Raw genomic sequence first — 25,301 nt, 5'->3', positions numbered from 1 at the left:
ATAATCCAAATCTATAAAACAAATATGTGCTGCTGTCAGAATTCAATATGAATAACATGTTTGGATAAGTGAATAACATGTTTGGATAAGTGACTCTTATTGTTTTTTAAAGTATTTTTTATTTAAAAATATTTTAAAATAATATATATTTTAAAATCATTTATGATATCAGCATATCAAAAAAATATAAAATATATTAATTTAAAATATAAAATAAAATAATTTTAATTTTTTTTTAAAATATTTTTAAAACGTAAGATAAAATAATTTTAATTTTTTAAAAAAATAATTTTAAAACGTAAAATAAACAAGGTTCATGGATAATAATACACTCAACTATCACATGTACCATGCATAAACATTATTATTATTTTTTTCATTTAAAAGGATATTTTATTATAATAAAAAAACTAAGTTACATGATCAAAATACTTTAGCTTTTTTCATAAAAAACTATATATTGATGTGATGTTTTTTTTTCTTGAATATATGAAAAACTATATATTGATGTGATGTTTTTTTCTTGAATATATGGCTTTTTTTATATTTTTAAAAATTATTTTTATTATTTTTATTTTTTAATGTTAAGATGATTTATAATTTAATTTTATAATTTTATAATTTTATCTTTTTACGAGGTTGGTATGATTTGTTAAGGTAAGTTAATTGTTTAAGTTTATGAATTTGACGAGTTTTTTTAATTGAACATGATTTTTTTTATAATTTATTTTTATATATTTTTTATAGTTTATTTTTTTATATTGTTAAAAAATAATTTTAAAGGAAATCACATTATTAAATTTTATTAAGTAATAAAAATTAAAAAATATAAAGAACATCATTGTTCACCAAACTCCTGTTGCATTGTCTATTATAATCCGGTTTTTTGCTTTCTTTCTTTTTTCTTTTTGAATAAGAATAAACTAAAGGTTATAGTATATTATTCTTAATTTTGAATAGGAATAAACTAAAGGGCTATTATTCTTAATTTTTATTGAGACTTTCACGTAAATTGCACGCGTGATTACTTTAAACAGAAATAATTAACGGAGAGGTATATTAGAGAATATGAATAAACTAAAGGTTATAGTTTATTGATTTTCCTATAGAAAGGTATAGATGATAAATAATGTAATATCTAACGGTTGATAGGCTTCCTCATTATCTTTCCAACGCACGGAAACAAGGAAATATGATGTCGCCGGGGGAGTCGAGGATAACGACATCTATTATAAATTAAAATCTTCAAACACTAAAATTAAAAACTATATATTTTGGATGTCTATCTAAGAAAAAAAAAATTAGAAAATTCTAAAAAAAATAAAATAGAAAAAATATTCATTTTAAATAAAAACTAAAAAAACATAATAATACATAATAAACAAATAAAAATATAAAATTAATAAAAAAATATCTATTTTTCCAAAAAACTTCTATATCAATCTCTTTCTTTCGTTTTCAAATTCATATCTTAATAAAAAATTATTATTTGTGGGTCTTTAATATCTTTATGCTAGGAAGACTATACTTTATATTTGAAAAAAATAATATCATTTTCAACTTCTAAACTATGATGAATACACTAAATTTCATTTCAATTTTATATAAATAATAATTTTAACAATTTCTAGTAAAGTTAATTTTAATTTATGTAATATATCATAAAGTCATATAAAATAGTAAAAAAGAAAGTGTAATGATATGGTAATTATTGTTTAATATTTTTTAAATATTTTTTATTATATTAATAATTTATTAAAAATAATTTTATTTTAGAGGATAAAAACTCACATTAAAAAACAAAAAAATTAAGTTAATGTACTAATAGTGCTATTATACATTTTTGTTTTATTCCAACCCTAGCAAATAAAAGAAAAAAATTAAATTGATATTTGATGCTGGTTTTTAAAGTATTTTTTTACTTAAAAATATATTAAAATAATAATTTTTTTAAAAAAATTTATTTTATAATATTAATACATCAAAAAAATTAAAAAATATAAAAAATTAATTAAAAAAATTCAAAATCTTTGCATGACTAAAATAGCAAACACTATTGGCTAGAACCCTTCTCTCATCTAGCCTGTTTAACAATGTGACCTGATCGGTAATTTTATAATTTTTTTTTTAAATTGCTTTTTTAAATTTTTTTAATATGAAAAATAAAAAAAAATATTTTTAAATTAAAAATATCTTGAAATTCAATATCTTTGGATTTCCCAAACAGGAACTAAAGTTTTCCATTGGCTGGAAACCTCCTCACAGCATAAAAATTCTGAAGTGACCTGCTACTAAGATACCTCAAACCCTTTTCATCGCTCCTCCGTCAAACGCTGCCACTTCTCACTTCCTCTGCTCCACCAAAATGCGCACCACCACCTCTACCCTTCTCCTCCTCCTCCTCCTAATCCACCTCACCATCACAACTCCATCCCCAATCCCAGGCCTAGACACTTTCCTCTCTCACCGGTCCACCGTAGACCCTCTTTCCACCAACGATTCCTTCCCCTCCCTCCCTTCTTCCCTCAAAAAATCACTCTCCCTCTCTTCCCCTCACCCTCACATCCCTTCCTTAATCTCCTCCCTTCTCTCCCTTACCCTCCCCCTTTCCCTCCACATACGTCTCGTCGGATCCTCCTTCCCCTCCGACTCCTCCTCCTTCCTGCAATCCTTCCTCTCCACTGCCCACATCTCTGACCACTTCCACGTCATCACCACCGACTCCCACCGTCTTTCCATCAAGCATTCCCCCCACTTTGAAATTTCCCACGCGGGCTCCACCCTTTCATCTCGCCTTTCCGAAGCCCTTAAATCTTCCATTTCCGAAAGTACATCTTCCCTCCGATCACCTCTCCTTTCCATCCCTTACAACACAGTTGATCGGATTATCAAGCAAGATTTTGATAGAGAAAAACCTGTGCAAGGGGTTTATGTTTATTTGATTAATTTGGGTTCGCAATCGAAGAACTATGCGTATAGTTACTCAGAAGGGGATTCGTCTCCGGGGTTTACTAAATGCTTAGGAACCATTTGGACTGGTAAAGAGAGGTATCTTTGGATTGATCTATCTGCTGGTCCTGTCGATTACGGACCGGCTATATCTGGAGATGGGGTTTTACCTAGAGGTGAATTTCACCCTCTTACAGCAATGCACGGGCGACCCAAGTCACATAAGGCATTGTTAGCGGACTTGGCGTCGTTGATTTGGAATGCTTATCAGGTATTACTTGTGCCCTCTTTGAGAATTCCTGTGCATTTTCAGAATTCTTTGATTGTTGAGTTTATACATATTTATGGATCTGGAAGTGGTAAGGATTTGAGTGGGTTGGATTGGAAGGAGATTGAGAAGACGTTTATGGATGAGGCTAATGAAGGTGGGTTGTTGTTGAGGAATCAGAATTTGGCGTTTAGGAATTATGAAGTGAATTATGATCAGTGTTCAATTTGCTCGTTTGCGATTTCTAGGTCGATTAATTCCTATACTTCTAGGTTCTTCTTTGACAATTATACTTTGATTGTGAGTGAATATTTGGACTCAAAGAGATTGCATCAGATATTGTCTGATTCTGCTGAGGAGTTTAGGAGGATGGCCGGGACCCCGGAGGAGGATTTTAGTAGAGTGCTGCCTGTTTATGTGTTTGATTTGGATTACGATACACTGCTGATGCTTGATCGGTATCATCAATCTGTTGCGTTTAGGGATATGATTATTGCAGTGAGGACAAAGACTACACAGACTGTGAGTGATTATAGTTGCAATGGTCGTCACGTGTTTACGCATACTAGAATGCTTGAGAGACCACTTGTTGGTTCTATTCTACAGAGTATGTGGGGAGTGTCACCAACCCATTTGTCTTGGAGCCCAAGGCATAATAATACTTTGGTGGATTATACTTGGAGTGTTGGACAAACTCCATTTGGGCCTTTCTCAGAGATTTCATCTCTGTCATTCGTGCAGAAAGATGCAGCTCGTAGAAATGTGCTGTTGACGTCGTTGAATTACAGTATAAGTAGTGTTATTGATGTTCTTGAATCCATTATAGCACATGGTGGGGACAGGAAACTCCTTAAACAGAATCAGCATGTTCAGTTCATTCAGAGATGGAACCTGTTCAAGTACAAGCTGGACAAAGCAATTTCTGCAATGTCACATAAGGACTTTGACATGGCTTTGTATTACTTGAGGTCCTCTGACCACGACATGTATGCCATTCACTCTCTGGTTTACCATGCGTCCCAGGAATTGGAGGCATCGCTTGTTTGTTTCAAGGACCCACCATTTCCATGGGGTTCAGTGTCCATGTCCGCAGTAGTTTTCTTTGCTCTAGTTTATGTTTATTCTAAACGAGAGAGCCTTTTTAGAAATAAAAGAAAGCAGTTTTGAGGCTCTTTAGAGGAATAGAATTTTGTATCATGTGAACACAATACAAGAAACCTATTTCTTTGAGGGGTACATCTGAAGGTTTGGAATTAATTTTCACTTTTCCCTAAATGCTTGCTTCTATTGAAGTTTATATAGCCGTGCTGCTCAGTTTCCATTATTTACTGCAAATCTGTAATTCCACGACTTCTCTAGATATATGACTTTTTCACATTTTGCTGCTTCCTTGTTCCCTTCTGTTATTTTAGGACATTGACTATCAAGGAGAATGGGACCATCTATGCACTAGAAATTCAGGGGAGCTGACTTTATTTGCATCATTTCTGAAAGCTATATTTTGATTCATGCCTCATTATTGAACTTGTTTTGAATTAACATAAAACACTTATGATGTCTATAACAGTTAGGCATTAAGGCACAACTTCCAGATCGAGGCATGCTGAAAGTTATAAAAGTTAGAGACAACTGTTCTGGGCTACTTTTAAAAGTACTGAAAAACTAAACCCATGGTTTCCAAACCTATCATGAGCTACCAACAGCTCAAATAGTACTTGCCATGGTAAAGGCTAATGAGTTCTTAGAATCTCGAGTGACCTTATGTTCTTGGAGCTTTTGAGTGGATAATTTAGTATATGTCATGCCTGTTGAATCTGCCACTACATCTGCTTTACTTTTGGAGGCCCTCCGAATCATGTGTCAACTACGGAGTTCTCACTATCATTTACCTCATATTTTCCTTCTACTTGGATATTACTTTTCCTGTTAAATTTCGTAGTTACTCTATTCAGGTGCTCATTAGTCCGATACATGTAGTGAGGACAGAGAGTCAGGGTGTAGGCATTCATACATGTCCATGCATCTTTGATTGCCACACGCGCTGGCACACATTTGAGATAATTAAGTTGGTGGGTAATATACCCAAACTTTGGTACATGTCTAAGCACGTTCATTTGCAATGATTTGATTGGCGAGTCTTGCGTTCAGGCAATTTGGTTATTTTGCAAGTTGAAATTGGTGCTTACAGAATGATAGGTGTTATTTCAAGTGGCATAAAGAAGCAATGGCAAGTTGCATGTTACCTTGTCCAACAGGATAACAGATTCATTTGTGTTTCAGTAATTTGGAATGTGGATTCGGTGTTAGGTTTCGAGTTTTATTTTAGCTTTCCTAGTATTTGTTGGAGTATTGCGAAGCTTTCGCATTTACAGCTTAATTTCATTTGTCTTTATTAGAATTTTATGACTTTAAAAGTGAAGTGGCAAATCTTGGATGACCTCCTATGATGTAATATCCTTTTATGTTTTTTTTTTTTTTTTTTTTTTTTTTTTTTTTTTTAAGGAGGGTTTGGGTTTTTTTTATGCAAATCTTGGATGATTTTACCTCTCCATGCAATTGGAGCTTTGGAGGTCTATACTGTTTTTGGATAAGAGAAGATTGATGATGTAGGACGAGGAAAATAATTACTAAAACTAATAGAATAGCAACCAAAATTCATCTATAAAAAAAATGAAGGGACTAAATCAAGAGAAACACTCAATCTTGAAAACAAAACAAAAGACATTGTTTATATATATATAAAATATATCAAAATGAATTTTTTAGATTTTGTTTTTTGTTTTTTATATTATTACATAAAAACTATATAAAAAAAAACATTTAAAAAATAATCAAGTTAATGCTTTTGAAAAACACTTGAAAATAAAAGCAAAAGCTATGCACAACATCACTTAAAGAGTAGTTTTAGTGTTTTTGAAAAACATAAAAAAAAATAATGAATTTAATGCTTTTGAAAAACATTTAAAAGTAGAAGCAAAAGTTATGTGAAACACTCAGGGAAATTTAATTCATTGGTCGAGGAAAAGTATGAATTGTATTAGGACTCAAGTTATAAAATCGATATTTTTAATAGACAAATTGTATATGATTTATATTTTATGTGAAACATGTTTTTTATAATATTATAAATAGATTATATAATAGCTTAAAATAATGATAACTTTTGTATATACAATTTCTTTGCAAGTTTTCATTTTATGTTACTTATTGCAATTTACAACTTTCCTTTATAAATTCCTTTTTTTTTATCTTTATTAATTTACCTTTTCTTAGTTTGTAAACTCCTTGACATCGTATACTTTTACCTCTTAACTTATTAAATCAAGTTAAAAATTCCATACTTAATGTGATTTGCAAGGCTATTACCTACTTTCATTTGGAATTAAGTTTTTAAGTATAGTCTCTTTTCATTAAAAGGAATGAATGAATAATAGGTAACATATTAATTCAAAAATTAATTGATTGATCAACAAACTAGTACATCTAGTAGGATTAATTTGTTAAAAGGTGAACAAATTGGAATAAATCAATCAATAGATTGACATCTTTAGTGTGAGTAACTTGTTAAAATAATAAAGATTAGTAATTATGTAAAAAAAACTAAAATGGTAAAATCATGATTATAATGACTAATAATCAATCAATCTAGCAATTGATATAGGCCATTCACCTAAACATAAAGAGTTCGAAAACAACTCATGAACATATAAGCTAATGAAATAGCCTTCGTCAGGTGTTCCATATGATTATTTTACATCATTTAATTTCCTAATATATTACCTCAACCAAGGTATGTTGGTGTTTTTATGTCTCTAGCATAGCCTCTTGGTTATCCCTTTTTTAGGGGGATGATGACATGATCAAATAATCACAACTAGTTTGGCCAAACTTCAATTAGTTAGCGATGACTTCTTTTAAAGGTATAATTTTTTTTTTTATCATAACTTAATATCTAAATAACAATGAAAAATACAACTAAATAATTTATTATAACAATATTGTGGTGGTTAATAAAACTATATGGGTTAGCCTAACATTTTAGTTCAGTGCCCTACAAGATGTCTTTTAACAAGACAATCATAATCTTTCTATATTTTAGAGACTTGTTTTTTTACCCATAATTAAAAAAAAACAACTAATGAGGTTGAATTAGCCTAACATTTAATGGAAGTTGTGCTAGATGTTGAGCATACAATCAGACATATATATAATCATTTATATCCTAAATAAATTAACAAATTTCATTCAATTACCAAAGAAATCAAGTTAGCTTACTTCAAATGGTTTTATGGCAAGGAGAACCAGTTAACAAGTTAACATTGCCATTTAATTCTATAAATAGTTGGAAAATAGAAGCTCATTTTTATAAGTATTTTTATAGAACCGAACAAGAGATAAGACATTGCCAAGTTTACTTATTTGTGTGATGATATACCTTCATAAAACCAAGGTTATTTGGTACATAACTGACTAAGATTGTATTATATTGATTTTTTATATTGCCATCTAACTTTATCAATAGTTGGGGAAAAATAAAGGCTTGTATTCATAAGCATTTTTATATAATAGAACTACAATTAACTTTTGATGACTTAGTTAGGATAATTCAAGACCTATTGGAGTTTATAGAAAGCTATACTGTTCATTTTAAGACTTTGAAAATAAAATGCATTGTAACCCTTATAAAGTCAGAATGCATAAAGTCAATTTTAAAAGGGACATAATGGAATATCAAAAAATAGTTTACAAGGACCGAGTATTTAAACATCCATACCTTTCAAATGTGACCACCTACTACAAAAAATGGTAGGCATGTGAATAGTAAAAAAGCCATTCAAAGGAACATACATAATTAACTATTTAAATGAGGTTGTGATCGCCATCCAATAACTAGTTTAAAATTTAATGAGGAGTTTGAAGAAGTTCAACAATAATAAATAAACATGAAACACAATAAAAGTAATCCAAACTCAGTAATAGGGATGTTGAATTGGCTAGTGACAATTTTTAATTTTTTTGAAATTAAAGTACCAATAAGATTAGTTAACTAAGACTCGATTTAAAATGATGTAAAGTTTGAATAGATAAATGATGAAGAATTAAATTAGATCGTATACCATTCTAAAATAATAGGTTTTTATAATTGTAAAAGATTACTTTTTAGTAAAAAATCAATAATAGTAATTCTTGTCAGATTGCTAAAATATGGAGTTGAAGATCATCCACACATAAAATTATAACTAAATAGGATTAAGCTTAATTTTGCATTAGAATTGGCTAACAATATCACACAATGATTGATTTATGCTAAAGATAGACTAACTCTACAATAAGAACCTTGGTAGAAAGTCATGGAAGGTTCAATCTAAACATCATTTTCATCCACTTGAAAGGTTGCTTTAGATTCTAAACAGCTTAAAACATAAACTTTTAAAGAGATTTCCAAGAAAATAAAATAGGCCATCATGAAGATCATAAAAAAGCCTGGATGAAGTGATCATCATGAGCGAAAATGGTAAAGTTAAGGGTTAACCCACTCAAATAAGCCAAATATCAAGTAAGAGAAAAAACACAATAAAATAGGCAAACTAACTATACCATAACTATCTTTAAGTAGGCTTTAATAGGCTTCTTGAAGTTGGAGTAGATTGGACATTTGCATACCCAGTATAGAAAGAAAGAAACATGCTCACACTAGGTATGAAAGTTTCTTTCTTTCTTTTTTCATTTTAGAAGAGAATTATAATCACAGGTGCTTACTAATATGTCTTTAAGTAAATTAGTGAGGACTTGTAAAAAAGGAATATAATTCTTCACCCTCTACATAAAGGTCTTTTATTTATTAGTATTTAAAAGTGTATTTTTATCAAGATTTTATATCATCATTTTGCATTTGAAGTATTAATAACTCCTTAATTGGAGCATGTTTTACAATATCATGCATAATATTATAAGATACATTTAATTTATGGTAAATAATCATCTTAAATGCAGGTATATCATATAAATAAAATGATTAATTGATGAATTTAACTACTGAAATTGAAAAGACAGAGAGGGCTAAGCTTAGAAAAGAGGTGTTGGTACAGTCTAAACTGGAATGCTGTTTAGTTATTATGTCATATCTAGAGCTGTAGAACTTAGATTTAGGTCTATTTTATTTGGATAAAAAGCTAAGATATATGCCTAAACATTTATTAATTATCCAAAACTCAATTCAGTCATTTGAAAGTCCAAATCTTAGCATCAAAAGAAAGTCAGAATCTGTCCTGCAACTCAGACACTATTAATTGTTTAGCCAATATCTTGAGTTCTAAAAGTCCAAATGACTCAATTTTTTTATGTTGGAAAGCTGAGACAATTTCCTACAACTTTCATGAATTAAGTCTATTCAAATTCTGATCTTAGTAATGACGTTTTGTTCATATAATAAGATAAGGATTGTCACCAAATCAAGATGTGGCCACCTACTCAACAATTAGTTAACAAATCAATAGTTCTCAATTTTGGCCTATAAAATAAGGTATTTGCCATGCATTTAGGCATCTTGATTTTCAGATCAAGATCATGTTCTTGCTTTTTTTCTTTGTATTTTTATAATATTTAAGTTTCGCTTTCATTAATCTCTTGTTTATGCTTTTCATCTTAACTATGTTTTTATCTAGTTTATTCATGTTCTCTTCTTCACAATGTTTAGCTAAATTTATTATATCAAGGTGAAAATGTTTCACTAATAGTGTTAGAATAGGTATAATATAAATTCAATATAGACTTCAATGTTTATCTCTAAGAAAGTTTGTTATTAACATGTCTTGTATTTTTATCTTGCTAATTCTTAATACCTTGCTTGTTAAATGATTAATCTACATTTGTGTTATACGACTCTTGGTACAACAAATACTTGGCACTTTCATAACATACTGTATAGTATAACCAACACCTGCGCTATGAAATGAACTTCATTTGTTATTAACATAAGTTAACATCATGAATTCCTAACAATATTTAAAAGTATGGTTTTATATCAACATTTTGCTCACGAAGTATCAATAACTCCTTAACTAAAGCATGTTTTATAATAACAAATATGATACTATAAGATACCTTTAATTTATGGTAAATGTTCATCTTAAATACAGGCCTATCACATAAATTAAATGATTGATTTATAAGTTCAATGTTTATATCCAAGAAAGTTTGTTATTAACATATTTTGTATTTTTATCATACTAATTCTTAATAAAGTTTGTTATTAACATATTTTGTATTTTTATCATACTAATTCTTAATAAAGTTTGTTATTAACATATTTTGTATTTTTATCATACTAATTCTTAATAAAGTTTGTTATTAACATATTTTGTATTTTTATCTTGCTAATTCTTAATACCTTGCTTGTTAAATGATTAGTCTAGATTTGTATTATACAACCCTTTGTACAATAAATACTTGATATTTTCATAGCCTATTGTATAATAAAACCAACATCTGTGCTATGAAAGGAACTTGATTTGTTATTAACATAAGTTAACATCATGAATTCCTAACAATATTTAAAAGTATAGTTTTATATCAGCATTTTACATTTGAAGTATTAATAACTCCTTAACTAAAACATATTTTATAATAACAAATATGATACTATAAGATACCTTTAATTTATGGTAAATGTTCATCTTAAATGCAGACCTATCTCATAAATCAAATAATTGATTGATGAGTTCAACTACTGAAATTGAGAAGACAAAGAGAGGGTGAAGCTTAGAAAAGAGATGCTGGTTTAGTCCAAAATAAAATAATGTTCAGTCATAGGGTCATATCTGAAGCTATAAATTTTGGATTTTAATTTAGTTTATATGGCTAGAAATCTAAGACATAGGCCTAAAACATTCATGAAAAATGCAAGACTCAATTTTACTATTTAGAAGTCCAAATCTTAATAACAATGGAGAAGTCGGAATATGTCCTACAACCTAGACACTATTTAGTGTTCAGCCCATATCTCAAGTTCTAAAAGTCCAAATGACCTTAAATTTTTTTGTTAAAAATCTAAGATAATTTTCTAGAACTTTCATGATCAAGTCTGTTCAAATTCTGATGTTAGTAATGATGTTTTGTTTACAAAAAAAGATAAGGATTGTTACCAAGTTAAAATGTGGTCACCCCCTCAACAATTAGTCAACAAATCAATAGTTTTTTAATTTTGGCCTATAAAATGAGGTATTTGTCATGCATTTAGGTATCTTAGTTTTCAGATCAAAATCATGTTCTTACTCTCTTTCTTGTGATAATGCTTAGTTTTTGTTTATATTAATCTCTTGTTTATGCTTTTCATTTCTTTTTCTTTACTTAGTTAACTTTTATCTTATTTATATTCTTATTTTGTTTATTTATGTTTCTCGTTTTTATTATATTTAGTTAAGTTTTTTATGTCTAGATGAAAAGGTTACACTAATGGTGTAAGAATAAGTATAGTATAAACTCAACATGGACCTTAATGTTTGATATTAACATATTTTATGTTTGTTATCTTGTTCACTTTTAATACTTTGCTTGTTAAATGGTTAATCTAAATTTATGTTGTATAACACTTGGTACAACAAATACTTAGCATTTTCATAACCTAACCGTATGGTATAACCGACATTTGTGTTATGAAAGGAACTTGATTTGTTGTTAACATAAGTTATAATTATGAATACCTGACAACATTTACAAGTATTAGCATTATTTGAATAAGATAACTAATATAATCATGTTAACAATTTATAATCTGATTGGAACCTCCTTTGTGTGTGGTTTCCAGTTGAGTAATAAAAGGAGTTTATACTATACTTGTTTGAAATATCATTAGTGGATCCTCTAACCTTAACAATTATTTTATCCTTATTTAATCCTTACATTAATCTTACATCTCAAAGTTTTCTTCAATTCATCATCATCATCATGATCATTATTATTATTATTATCATTACTATTTATAATTTATATAGTTAACCTCTCTGTAGTTCGCTCACAGTCTTGCCGGGTTATTTATTACTTCGATACTCTTACACTTGGAAGAAGATATTAATCTTTTGGTCATGTCAGAAATCAATTAAATTTCATATTATTTCATAGTTCATGCTAACCTTAAAGCCCAAAATTCACCTAATAAAATTGCATGATGATGTGCACAAATAGATCATCAAATTAATAGTTGAGAAGCAATTGAATTTATGATAAAAACTTTTAGAATTAATTTAAAGTCTTCATTTAAAGTGTCTTTTAGTTCTTTTAAATGCCTTCTAGGTATATGCATATAACTAGTATAAGTTTAAGTTTAGGCTTGTAAGGGCTTCCTCTCTTGGGAGAGTAACAAATTGTAAGAGTTCCTTTACCTCCTGTATATTTTTAACAAGGCTAGTTTGATCTATCAAGTTTGTTTAAGAATTATGAGAGTATAAATATACAAGTGATATCCAAAGAAAAAAATAAAGGTGCAAGTTGATGGAGTCCAATAAGAGAATTAGAACCTGATATCAAAAAGAGATATAGAATAAGTCTAAAAAGGTTTGGTGTAAGCTAACAACTCCTTACATAAGAGAATATATGGTACTAATTAGAAGATCGTACTTGATAAAAAAAAAACTCTTTTCAAAAGAGATGGAAAATGGCCAAGAAGCGATGACAAAAGAAGGCAGCAACCCTAAAAAAGAGTGAGCTAAAATGTAATTGCCACTTGAAGAGCCAAATCTTGAAAAGAGATGTTTAGTTAGAGAATTGTGGTAGTAACCAAAAGAGAAGAAATATGGCTAAGAGTAGGCATATTTAGACAAAGAAAATAATTGAAGAAATGACAATGAGATGTCATTAGCTAGTCATGATAAAAAGAAAAAAAGAAAAAGAAGAAGAAGTAGTTAAGACAAAAATACAAAAAAGATCTTTCCAAGAAGAAGATGAAAGTTTTTTTTAAAAATATGGACGCAATGTGACAGTAAAAAAAGATGAAAGAAGATATTGAAGTTATAACAAGATAATCCTTTATATTTCAATAATTATGAGAATTTCAAAATTAAAAGTAAGTGTTGGAATTAATTTAAATTTTTTATATGAAGTTTTTTTTAGTTCTTTTAGATATTTCCTAGGTAAATACATGTAACTACCCCACGACAGCACAACAAAGTGTTAGTTATTAAACTTGTTTATCAAGATTAAGTGTATTGAAGTTAGTAAAATAAATAATCATCTACATTAAAAATACTATGAATCTAGAAATACTATGAATATAGAGTAAGTATTGAAGAGTCTAATATTAATTAAGTACTTTGAAGATTGTAAAAGATAATTTATAATGTCTATATATATTGTATGGATTTGATAATGAAAGGTGTGAGAATACCAATGTTTAGTGTATTGTCTTCTATCAAATTATATAAATAGTAACCCCTCCTCTATTCGGTCATTGTTTTTTCAGAAAAATTTGGTATCAAAGGTTGAGAATAGATATGGCTTCCAGCAACAATAATTCTCAATTTCATATTCCTCGTCTTACTAAACAAAACTATGATCTATATTGTTTTCAATATAAGACACTACTAAAATCACAAGAGTTATGAGAGTTAGTTAAAGATGGTTACATTGAACCAAAATCAATAAGAGAAGAGGCAACAATGAGTAATACAGAAAGACAAACATTAAAAGAATCAAGGAAAAAGGATAATAAAATGTTATTCACCATTTACCAAGGACTTGATAAAGTAACTCTTGAGATGGTAGCACCAGCAAAGACGTTAAAGGAGACATGGGAAATGCTTAACAAGACTTATAGTGGTGTTAAAAAGATAAAAAAAAAGATAAGGTTGTAAGCATTAAGAGGAGACTTTAAGAAGTTGAATAAAGAAAGCAATGAGACAATTTCAGATTTCTTCACAAAACTAATCTCTTTGGTTCACCAAATGAGAAGGAATGGTGAAAATATTGATGATGTTCGTATGATGGAAAAAATTCTAAGGTTTTTGGATTCAAAATTTAATCATATGATTATAGCAATTGAAGAATCAAAGAATTTGAAAGATCTGATATTAGAAGAATTAATAAGATCTCTACAAACCCATAAGCAGAAAATTGATAGAAAAGGAGAATGAAGATATCTTGAATAAGCATTGCAAACAAAGTTAATTGTGAAAAATGTTAATGAATCTAGCAAAGAAGAATTTCAAAAAGAAAGGTTCATTCACAAAAGAGGAAGAAAAGGAAGATAATTCAGAAATCAAGAATCTCATAGAGCACGAAATCAAAATTTTAATTTCAGAGGCCATAATAGAAGTAGAAGAAGAAGTTATGAAGGATATTTAAATTGGAGGAATAATAATGCAAACGTACAATGTTATAATCATAAAGAGTATGGTTATTTTGCTTCAAATTGTTCATAACACAAATTTAAAGACAATAATGCCAACTTTGCGAAGAAAGAAATTGATTTTGAAGAGCTTGCATTATTTTTGGCTTGTGGAAAATTTGATGGTAGCAACTCTAACACCTAGTATCTAGATACAGGAGCATCAAATCATATGTGTGGTATGAAGGAAGTATTTGTTGATATCGATGAAAGATATAAAGGTAACATTACCTTTGTAGATCTTTCTTAAAGATCAGCTGAAGAAAGAGGCAGAATTCTTATTGAACTTAAGAATGATGAGTAGAAGTTCATGTCAGAAGTTTTTTATGTTCCAGACATGAAGAACAACATTCTAAGTTTGGGACAGTTCCTAGAGAAAGGCTTTGAAGTGTCGATGAAATATAAGAATTTAGAGATTTTTGATGAGTTTAGAGCTGCAATTACTTTAGTTAAAATGACTAGAAACATGTATTTCCTTTGGATTTGAGTATATATCTGTCAAAATGTTTTAAGGTAGAAATCTCTAACATGATAAATTTATGTCATATGCGATATAGATATCTGAAATGTGGATCATTATATTGATGGAGAAAAGCAAAATTGTGAAAGTTAGCACACACAAGCAAAATGTGTGAAGTGTGTGTAATGAGAAAGTAGCACAGAAAGCCATTCCCAAAGAAGAGTTCAAGAGCATCTCAACCTCTCGACCTAGTGTATTCAAATGTGTGTGGCCCTATTTCACCTACTTCAATAGAAAGAAGCAGGTATTTTCTCATTTTTACTAATGATTTTAGTGGAAAGATATGAGTATATGTCTTTAAAAAAAAAAGTGCTAAGCAAATTTAAATAGTTTAAAAATGTAGTAGAAAAAACAAAGTGAGTGTAAGTTAAAATGCTTAAGAACAGATAAGGAAGGAGAGTATATTTCTCGTGATTTTGATGATTATTGTAAAGAAAATAGTATTGTTCATCAGCTCACAATGCCACAGACTCCATAATAGAATGGAGTATCAGAGAGAAAAAACATAACTATTATGAATATGGTTAGATGGATGCTAAAAGAAAAAATTATCCAAAAGAGTTTTTAGGGAGTTGCAGTTGTATGTGCTCTGTATTTATTAAACAGATTTACAACAAAAAAAACTTCAGAAGATCACACTAAGAAAAGCATGGAGCATGAAGAAACTAAGAGTTGATCATTTCAGAATTTTTGGCAGTATTAGTTATGCCAAAATTCAAGAGGAAAGAAGAATTAAACTTGAAGATAAAAGTAAAAAATACATATTATTGGGATATGGAGAAAACCTGCGTGGTTACACATTATACAATTTGATAAAAAAAAAAAAAGGTGATCATGTCAAGAGATGTGAAGTTTGATGAAGAGCAACAATGGAACTAGAATTCTAAAGATCAGTAATAGAAACTAATTATAGATGAAGAGTAGATTCAAGAAGGTGAAGAAGAAATCATGTTAGCTCTATCTCTATCAACTAACAATCCTGCTAGTCCTTCAAGTTCAACAATAGAAAGACAACAAGTATACAAGAGATTTATAATGTAACAGAAAGAATCAATCTTCATGATGTTAATATGTTTTGCTTGTTTTCAGGAAATGATCCTATTATATTTGAAGAAGCATATTAAGAAGACAAATGGAAGAAAGCAATGAATGACGAGATCAATTCCATTATAACAAATAATACATGGGAATTAACAACACTTCCTAAAGGACATAATGTAATAAGAGTAAAATGGATCTTTAAAACAAAGAGGAATGCAGAAGGAGAAATTAAAAAACATAAAGCCAGATTAGTAATGAAGGGGTGCAATTAACAATATAAAATTAATTATGAAGATGTTTTTGCTCGAGTAGTAAGAATGGAAATAGTAAGATTGATAATTTCCCTAGCAGCTCAGAAAAGATGGGAGATATTTCATATGGATGTAAAGTCAGCATTCTTAAACGGCAACCTTGAAGAGGAAGTGTATATAGAACAACCAGTTGGCTTTGTGGTAAAAGGAGAAGAAGAGAAGTTTTACATATTAAAGAAAGCTCTTTATGGGCTTAAACAAGCACCAAGAGCATGGAACTCTAAAATTGATGGCTATCTTTCCAAAAAATGATTTATAAAATGCCCTTATGAACATGCATTAAATGTGAAGAAAAGTTTCTTAGGCAGAGTAATGTTTGTTTGTTTATATGTTGATGATATACTTTTCACAAGGAATGATCCAACTATGATTCAAGACTTCAAGCAATCCATGGTGAAGGAATTTAAAATGACAAACTTAGGTCTCATGGCCTTTTTTCTAGGATTAAAGGTGAAGTGATTTAGTGATGGAATCTTCATTTCACAAGCTAAGTATACAACAGAAGTTTTGATGAAATTTACTATGGAAGATTGTTGTCCAGCAAACAATCTAGTTTAATATAAAACCAATTTAATTAATGTAGGAGAAGGAGATTTAGTTAATTCTACATACTACAAAAGTATTATGGGTTGCTTATGTTATTTAACATGTACCAGACCGGATATTCTATTTGGAGTTGGCTTGATTAGTAAATATATAAAAAAGCCAAGAAGTTCACATTTGAAGACAGTAAATAAGATCCTTTGTTTTGTTAAAGGAATTGCAAGCTATAGATTATTTTATTCATCTTCAGATAATCTTGAAATTACAAGTTACAGTGATAGTAATTGGGCAAAAGGCTTGGAAGATAGAAAAATCACAACTCGATTTATATTTTTTATGAGAGAAACAGCTTTTATATGAACATCAAAGAAGCAATCTATTATTGCATTATTCATATGTGAAGCAGAATATATTGTTGCTGCATCGTGTGTGTCATGCAATATGGCTAAGTAAACTGATGGAAGATTTGCATTAGAAACAGAGCAAGGGTACACGAGTCTTTGTTGATAACAAGTCTGCTATAGCACTTGCAAAAAATCTAGTTTATCATGAACGTTCAAAACATATTGATAGTCGATTTCATTGCATTAGAGAGCACATAAAAAAAAGGTGATATGGAGGTAGTTCATGTCAAAACTCATGAACAAACTACAAATATTTTTACAAAGCCATTAAAGACTGGTGTTTTTTGTTATTTGTAGAAGAAGCTTGGAATCATGAACATGGATGGAATAAGTTTAAGAAGGAAGAATGTTAGTTATTAAACTTGTTTATCAAGATTATAAATATTGAAGTTAGTACAATGAATAATCATTTATATTACAAATACTATAAATCTAGAAATACCATGAATCTAGAGTAAATATTGAATAGTCTAAAATTAATTAAGTACTTTAAATATTGTAAAAGATATTTTATCATGTCTATATATATTATATGTATTTGATAATGAAAGGTGTTAAAATACTTTTATTTAATGTATTGTATTCCATCAAATTATGTGAGTAGTAATCCCTCCTATCTTTTATCATTGTTTTTTCTAACACAAAGAACATTCATATCATTTTTGCATGCCCTGAGTTGGTCATAAGAGAGTTAAATAGAATTCCCATGATTGGCACTTGAGAGGTGAACTTCATATTTGGATTCTAGATGTGGTTTTCAAATAAGCTTTCTACAGAAAGAGTTTGGGGGTGGGGGATAGGGATCAGGCTTAGTTTCATCTGTTTTTTTAGCATGCAAGTAAATAAATTATAGAAAATTGTTATAGTTATCTCCTAAGTAATTGTGATTAAGTACTCTACGTTAGTTTGTTATATACCATGTTTATCACTTACGAGGCTTATCTCCTATTCTTATAGGAGTCTCTACAAAGGTCTATAAAAGCCCCATGTGTTCCTGTATAATTGTGATCGAAACAAATATGAATAAAGAGAATTAAAGAACTCTATTCTTTATGGTATCAGAGCAGGTTTTTTAAATCCCTACAAACTTATTGAATCAAGTTATCCCTTAATACGATGGCTACCGAATCAACCTTCATATCATCCTCCCCTGTTATACATGTCCAATCTAATAATTCAGGTTTCAATGTTGGTATAATTCTCACTGAAACCAATTATGACACCTGGTCCCAAATCATTGAGATGCACATTGCTAGTTGTGAGAAACTTAATTATATTATTGGCGACTCACCTCAACCCGAACCAACAGACCCCTCTTATTCGAAGTGGTATGCTAAAAATCAAAAAATTAAAGGTTGGTTACTCACATCAATGACATTAGAGATCATGAAGAGGTATCTTCGTCTATGTACTGCTCGTGAAATCTGGAGTGCTCTTGCTAAAGCATTCTATGATGGATCAGATGAAACACAAATATTTGCTCTCAATCAACATGCCTTCTCCATTCATCAATCAAGTCGTTCTCTTCCTACATATTATGGTGAATTGGTGGAGATATTTTAAGAACTTGATGATTGTGATAAAGTTAAGATGAGGGACCCTGAAGATATCATTATGTATAAAGCATCAGTTGAAAAATTAAGGATACGTATCTTCTTAAATGGTCTTGATGCTGAATTTGAAGTGCGAGGAGAACTCCTTCGTATGGATCCAAGTCTTGATCTTGAACGCATATATGCATATGTTCGTCGTGAAGCCAATCATCAAATTCTTCTTACAAATAACCTGACTGCTTCTGATTTTGTGGCCATGTTAGCTCATTGAAACACACCACCTATCCAACAAACTCACCCTGGTTCAATGGTGACATCTTGAAGTTTTGATATTGGAAATAAACAGTTTGGCTCATCTAGATACTGTACTCATTGTGGAGACACTGGACACACTAAAAGTCAATGTTATGACTTAATTGGATACCCTGAATGGTGGGATCATTCCAAGGCTCCAAGACATAAAGGCAAAACTTCAACTACATCATCATCAATCTCCACTGCCATAGCTGAAGTATCTTCACCTAATACTAGTGCTACTGCATTACACACCTCCTCCAACACCAGGTAAATCTTCTAATAAACCTGCGCCTATTGGATCTTGTGCATGGATTATTGATTCTGGATCAACTTATCATATGTCCTTTGACACTACCTCCCCTATTTCTAAATTAAAACTATCTGAAAAATACGTTGTGTCTACAGCTAATGGAACAGAAGCCACAGTTATTGGCAAAGGTTCATTTTCTTTAAGTAAACTCAATTTAGATATTGTTCTTATAGTTCCTTCCTTTAATTTTAATTTGATATCTGTCTCTCAAATTACAACTTCCTTGCATTGTGTTGTAATTTTTTGGCCTGACCATTGTGTATTCTAGGACATCAAGATAAAGAGGATGATTGGTTGTGGTACTAAAAAAGGGAAGCTATATTATCTTGATCTCACGTCATCTAGCTCAAATACATTGGCTCAGTCATTAGCAATTACCAGTTCAACATCAACTTCTAATATTTGGTTGTGGCATAAGTGATTTGGACATATTTCATTTGGATATTTAAAACATTTGTTTCCTGAGCTATTTTCAAATGCATCTCCATCAGTACTTAAATGTGAAACCTGTGAATTGGCAAAGAGCCACTGTGTTCCATTTCTACCAGGTTTGAATAAAAGTTTTGTGCCATTTACACTTATGCACTCTGATGTTTGGGGTCCTGTAAAAGTCTCAACTCTGAATGGAGCATGTTGATTTGTTTCTTTTATTGATGATTATAGTTGCATGACTTGGGTGTGTTTGATATGTTTGATGAAAACAAAGTAGGATGTATGCTCACTCTTTAAACAGTTTTATTCAATGGTTGCTACTCATTATAAAACTTTAATCCAAGTCCTTCGCACTAATAATGGTGGAGAGTTTGTCAATCATGAGATGAGGTAATTTTTACAGGGTCAAGGCATAATTCACTGAACTACATGCCCTTATACCCCTCAACAAAATGGGGTTACAGAAAGAAAAAACAGACATCTCCTGAAAATGGTTCGAGCTACACTTATTGAAGCCAAAATGGTTCGAGCTACACAATGGTTGCGAATCACTTGCTACTGCTTTATATGTGATAAACTGTTTCCATCTCATAGCTTAGACTTCCAAACACCTCTTGAAACATTAAAGCAAAGCTTGTCCTCACCACTCACGCTAAACCTGCCCTCAAAAGTGTTTGGTTGCATTGTCTTTGTACACATACCAAAACATGCTCGCCATAAACTTCAACCATGTGCCCTTCGATGTGTTTTTATTAGTTATGGTCTCCGTTAGAAAGGGTATAGGTGTTTTCATCCACTAATTCACAAAGTGTATATTACCATAGATGTATAGTTTCATAAACACCAAATGTACTTTCCTGCAACAATAACTACAAATCAAGGAAGGGAGAATAGTGACTTGAAGTCTTTTACCTATCAGAGTGAGAACATAAGTCATACTTTGACTGAACTTGAACCATCAGAACCTGAACTGGTAGGATTAGAACATACAGATACAACAACTGAGCCAACGACAATTGAGCTTCCACCATATGATCATCCTAATATAGTTGAATCGAATGTACCACAACAACAATGATCTTCGCTTGATGCCCCTAGTCCTCATGAGTCATCACCACCTAATGAATCTCAGGTAAATCTTGAACTTCCACTCTGAATCCTTCCTAATCGTACCACAAGAGGAATTTCTAGAGTTAGTTATGAATCTGTCAGAACTTTTGCCCTAAATATCCAATAAATAATTATGTATCTTACCATAGGTTATCAAAGGAACCTGAATCATTTGCAAATCAATTATCTATTGTACAGGTTCCCAATAATATACAGGAAGCTATAAAAGATCCTAGGTGGAAAAATACAATAAACAAAGAGATGAAATCTCTCCAAATAAATGCAACATGGGAGGTGATTAATTTACTTGCTAGAAAGAAACTTGTGGGATGTCGATGGATTTTCTTAGTCAAATACAGAGCTGATGGTGAGATTGAGAGGTTTAAAGCTCAACTTGTGGCTAAAGGATACAATCAAACATATGGAATTGATTATACAGAAACTTTTGCACCGGTGGCCAAAATACATACAGTATGCATTCTCTTATCCTTAGCTGCAAATTTTGATTAGCCACTACATCAATTTGATGTAAAGAATGTGTTCCTACACGGGACTCTCCAAGAAGAAGTATACATGAAGTTGCCTCCAAGATGTAAGTTACAAGTTGAAGGGAGCAAACAAGTGTGTAAACTACACAAATCATTGTATGGTTTAAAACAATCACCAAGAGCTTGGTTTGGCAGATTTACAAGCTCAATGAAGGCATTTGGTTATCAACAGAATAGTTCTGATCATACTCTCTTCATGAAGCATAATGAAGGAAAGCTCAGCTTGTTGATTATATATATTGATTATATGATTGTAAAAGGAAATAATGATATTGAAAAGGAAGCCTTGCAGACTTATCTCTCCCGTGAATTTGAAATGAAAGACCTCGAACCTTTAAAGTACTTCCTAGGAATCGAGGTCTTGAGATCCAGAAGTGGTATACTCTTGTCACAACGAAAATACACAATTGATTTGCTCAATGAAGTTGGCACATTAGCCTGCAAACCGAGTGATACACCTACTGCTAAAAATGTCAAGTTGAGTACATATTCTAATCAGATTCCTACAAATAAAGAACAATATCAGAGGCTAGTAGGAAGGTTGATGTATCTCTCCCACACTAGACCCGACTTGGCATACCCTCTCAATGTTGTTTGCCAATTTATGCACTCTCTATATGAAGAACATATAGAGGCAGTAATACATATCCTACAGTATTTGAAATCCTCTCCAGGCAAAGGAATCGTGCTCACTAAGAGAGATATCTTAAACATTGAAGGCTACACTGATGCATATTGGGCTGGCTTAATTGATGATAGGTGTTCAACTACAGGATACTTGATGTTTGTTGGTGGAAATTTAGTTACATGGCAAAGCAAGAAACAGAGAGTTATCGCTAAATCTAATGCTGAAGTAAAGTATAGAGGCATGGCTAAAGGTGTATATGAGTTGTTATGGATTAAAAATTTGTTACAGGAACTCAAGATTCCAATAACATCTCTTATGAAATTATATTGTGATAACAAGGCCACATGTGACATCGCTTACAATCCTGTTTAATATGATCGAACAAAGCATGTGGAGATTGACAAATATTTTATTAAAGAATAATTGAAAGCCAAGATAATTAAAGTTCCACGTGTTCGATCTCAAGATTAATTAGCTGACATTTTTACTAAGACTGTGTCAAATAAAGTTTTTCACAAGTATTAAACAAGTTGGGCATGCAAAACATCTATACACCAACTCTACAGAGTTAGTTTGTTATATATGATGTCTATCATTTACTAGGCTTATCTCCTATTCTGTTAGGAGTCTGTGAAAGCCCCTTTTCTTCCTTGTGTTCCTGTATAATTGTGATCGAAACATATACGAATAAAGAGAATTAAAGAACTCTGTTCTTTACAAATTATTTCTGACTAAGACCAAACCCGAATTTGGTGAAAATAGAGAATTTACAAAGAACATGGATGTTATTTAAGCACTCGTGGGTCAGCTAATTGACTGAAAGGTACAAAAACGAGCACATTGACCTTGCCATTCCATCGGTTCACGTATGTCCAGTCATTATAAGACGAACTGGAGTTCTCTTTCTTCCAACCCTAGGCTGTATTTGTTAGAAGAGTAAATAAATGGAAAATCTCCAATTCCATCATAAAAAGTCCCACTATATTCATCATCACTACCTGCCATTGGTTGGTTCTTTATCTCATTCCCATCAGTTTCCTCTTCACAAACGTTTGAATTCTTCTCAACCAATTCTCTAAATACCGAAGACCGTAGGAGGAGGCCGAGGGCAGTGGGCGATGAAGTCTTGTTGGAAGAATCTACAAAGATATTGTTCTGAAATGCGTCTAGCTTTGGTGGGGAGTTCAGGTAATCTGCAGTGAACTGATTAGGTTGAAATAGCGAGGATTTGGTTTCCTCTCTTGGAGTGTAGGTATCAGTCAAAATTGTCGCTGCTGTCTGAGGATCTGTGACTGTCTGTAGTTCATTTGCAGCAGCTTGAGCAGCTACTCCCGGCTTTATCCATCTGATATAAGTGCTCAAGTCAAAGTTCGTCACCGCATTGATCCCTCTGTACTCAATTGCTGCAATGTCATAAGCACGTGCAGCCTCCTCTTGCGTGCCTGCATTTTGAGGAGTGATGTTAATTCTATTCCACTTGGCTTTAGTAAATGTAGGAAAAACATTCATCAAGAGCTAGAAAGAGTAAGTTTAGGCCTGACTTACTGTATGTGCCAAGGTAAAGGTATTTGTTTCCGAAAACTCTCCCTATTCTCGCTTCCCATCTCCCATTGTGATGGTGCCTGCATACATTTCCAGAAATGAATCTTTAGAAAGTGCTCTCCGTTTATAATACCTGATGAAGTTGGTTTATGGAAAGGAATTATCAGGAACATCACCTTGCAACTCCCCTATACTTGGATACTCCTCTTGAAAAGCCGCTGCTCTTTCTGTGTAAAAAAAAAATCCAGAGATCATTGTTTAGAGAGGAGGAATGGGCGCCTATAATCGGCATTACTTGACAGACAAATGAAGCTTTATGTACATACCTTCTTAGAGATGCTAAATATTCCTCTTTCGTTACAGTTTGCATTATCTCAATCTCTTTCTCATAATCTGATATCTGTGGAATGCATCAAAGTGTGTTAGATGTTGATACATATTTCATTTAAACTTCTGACAAGGGAAATTATTCTGAGTTTCATATGTTCATACCGGAAAATTGGTAAAAGTTGATGTTCCCCAATACTTCAAAGCAGCCAAATCATATGCTCTCGCCGCGGATTCTTCTTCATCATAAGCTCCTGAGAAATTGAAAAGGAAACTTTTTCATCAGTTCTATAAGTTAAGAAGAGTAATAGAACATATAGCTTTATTTTAGAACTTGTGAAAATTACTCACCGAGGTATACTGTTCAGATTCCAATAAGCATTATCAAATTAAGCGAAATCCGACGTGAACATATACAAATTACATAACAAGATGTGAGTATTTGGAAATAAAAAAAAAAAAAACGAAGAAGTGAAGCAAAATAATAATAATATTAATAATAATAAAGACAGCAGAATTATAAACCTTGTTTCCCTTTCTTCTTCTGTGTTACATTCCATGAGAGCTTATCCCACAGGTGGGCTTCAAACCGACCTGTCCATCTATGTCTGTTAAAGTTTAACCTATGTTAGCGAATTATTTATAAGAAAACTTTACACACTTTAACAACAGTTTCTTCATTTAATTAACCAACCTGCTGACGCCACGAAATCTTGAGCTTCTTTTCACGGTGGTAGCAGCAGAAGTTTGATCAGTTTGTTTCTGGAGCATCTGCTGCTGACTTTGATTATCGTCACTTCCGAGTGCAACTATAGCAGGATCCCTTCGCCGCCTTTTGACACACCGAGCAACCTTAGCTTCACTGTCTGCAACGCTTACGCGGCGCCTTCCTGCGTTTTCTTCATTCTTTATCATCATCATTTCTATTTCTTTTATCTTCCTTTCTTCCTTCCTTTCTATGGACGGTTGATTCTGCAGGGAGTCCAACGATGCATGTATTCATATATACTGCGTGTATTATTTCGGTTTTGTTTTTGTTGTGGCAGCCGAGTTACAAGTCAAAACAAGGGAAACGATGATTTCCAAGACAATGCAAGACAAAATCAAGTGTTCACATTCTGTTTGCCAGCTCTCAGAT

The 25,301-nt window shown here is 31.3% G+C and overlaps 2 protein-coding genes across 2 annotated transcripts; one reads left to right on the top strand and one right to left on the bottom strand.

Moving 5' to 3' along the window:
* The first annotated feature begins 2,224 nt into the window (after positions 1-2,224).
* On the top strand, positions 2,225-4,604 carry LOC105111424 (uncharacterized). The gene has a single exon (XM_011006768.1). The coding sequence runs from the start codon at positions 2,366-2,368 to the stop codon at positions 4,382-4,384; it is 2,019 nt and encodes a 672-aa protein (XP_011005070.1). The 5' UTR covers positions 2,225-2,365; the 3' UTR covers positions 4,385-4,604.
* An 18,569-nt stretch (positions 4,605-23,173) lies between these two features.
* On the bottom strand, positions 23,174-25,084 carry LOC105111423 (AP2-like ethylene-responsive transcription factor At1g79700). The gene is made up of 8 exons (XM_011006767.1): positions 24,858-25,084; positions 24,689-24,771; positions 24,515-24,523; positions 24,329-24,417; positions 24,163-24,236; positions 24,013-24,063; positions 23,840-23,916; positions 23,174-23,736 (listed from the first exon to the last, which is right to left on the bottom strand). Exons 1-8 carry the CDS (start codon positions 25,082-25,084, stop codon positions 23,174-23,176), a joined length of 1,173 nt encoding a protein of 390 aa, XP_011005069.1.
* Positions 25,085-25,301: the final 217 nt, after the last annotated feature.

This window comes from Populus euphratica, unplaced genomic scaffold (genome assembly GCF_000495115.2).
Source record: "Populus euphratica unplaced genomic scaffold, PopEup_1.0 scaffold383.1, whole genome shotgun sequence".
NCBI classification, from domain to species: Eukaryota; Viridiplantae; Streptophyta; class Magnoliopsida; order Malpighiales; family Salicaceae; genus Populus; species Populus euphratica.
This window is presented reverse-complemented; position numbering and strand designations above follow the sequence as displayed.

Bases quoted from the DNA above. Each gene is read 5' to 3' on its own strand.
- LOC105111424 (XM_011006768.1), top strand. From the start codon at position 2,366: ATGCGCACCACCACCTCTACCCTTCTCCTCCTCCTCCTCCTAATCCAC.
- LOC105111423 (XM_011006767.1), bottom strand. From the start codon at position 25,084: ATGATGATGATAAAGAATGAAGAAAACGCAGGAAGGCGCCGCGTAAGC. The intron at 23,917-24,012 runs GTGATGTTCCTG...AAATGTATGCAG, and splicing joins AAGTATAGGGGAGTTGCAAG to GCACCATCACAATGGGAGAT. The intron at 23,737-23,839 runs GTAAGTCAGGCC...CTCAAAATGCAG, and splicing joins CCTTTACCTTGGCACATACA to GCACGCAAGAGGAGGCTGCA.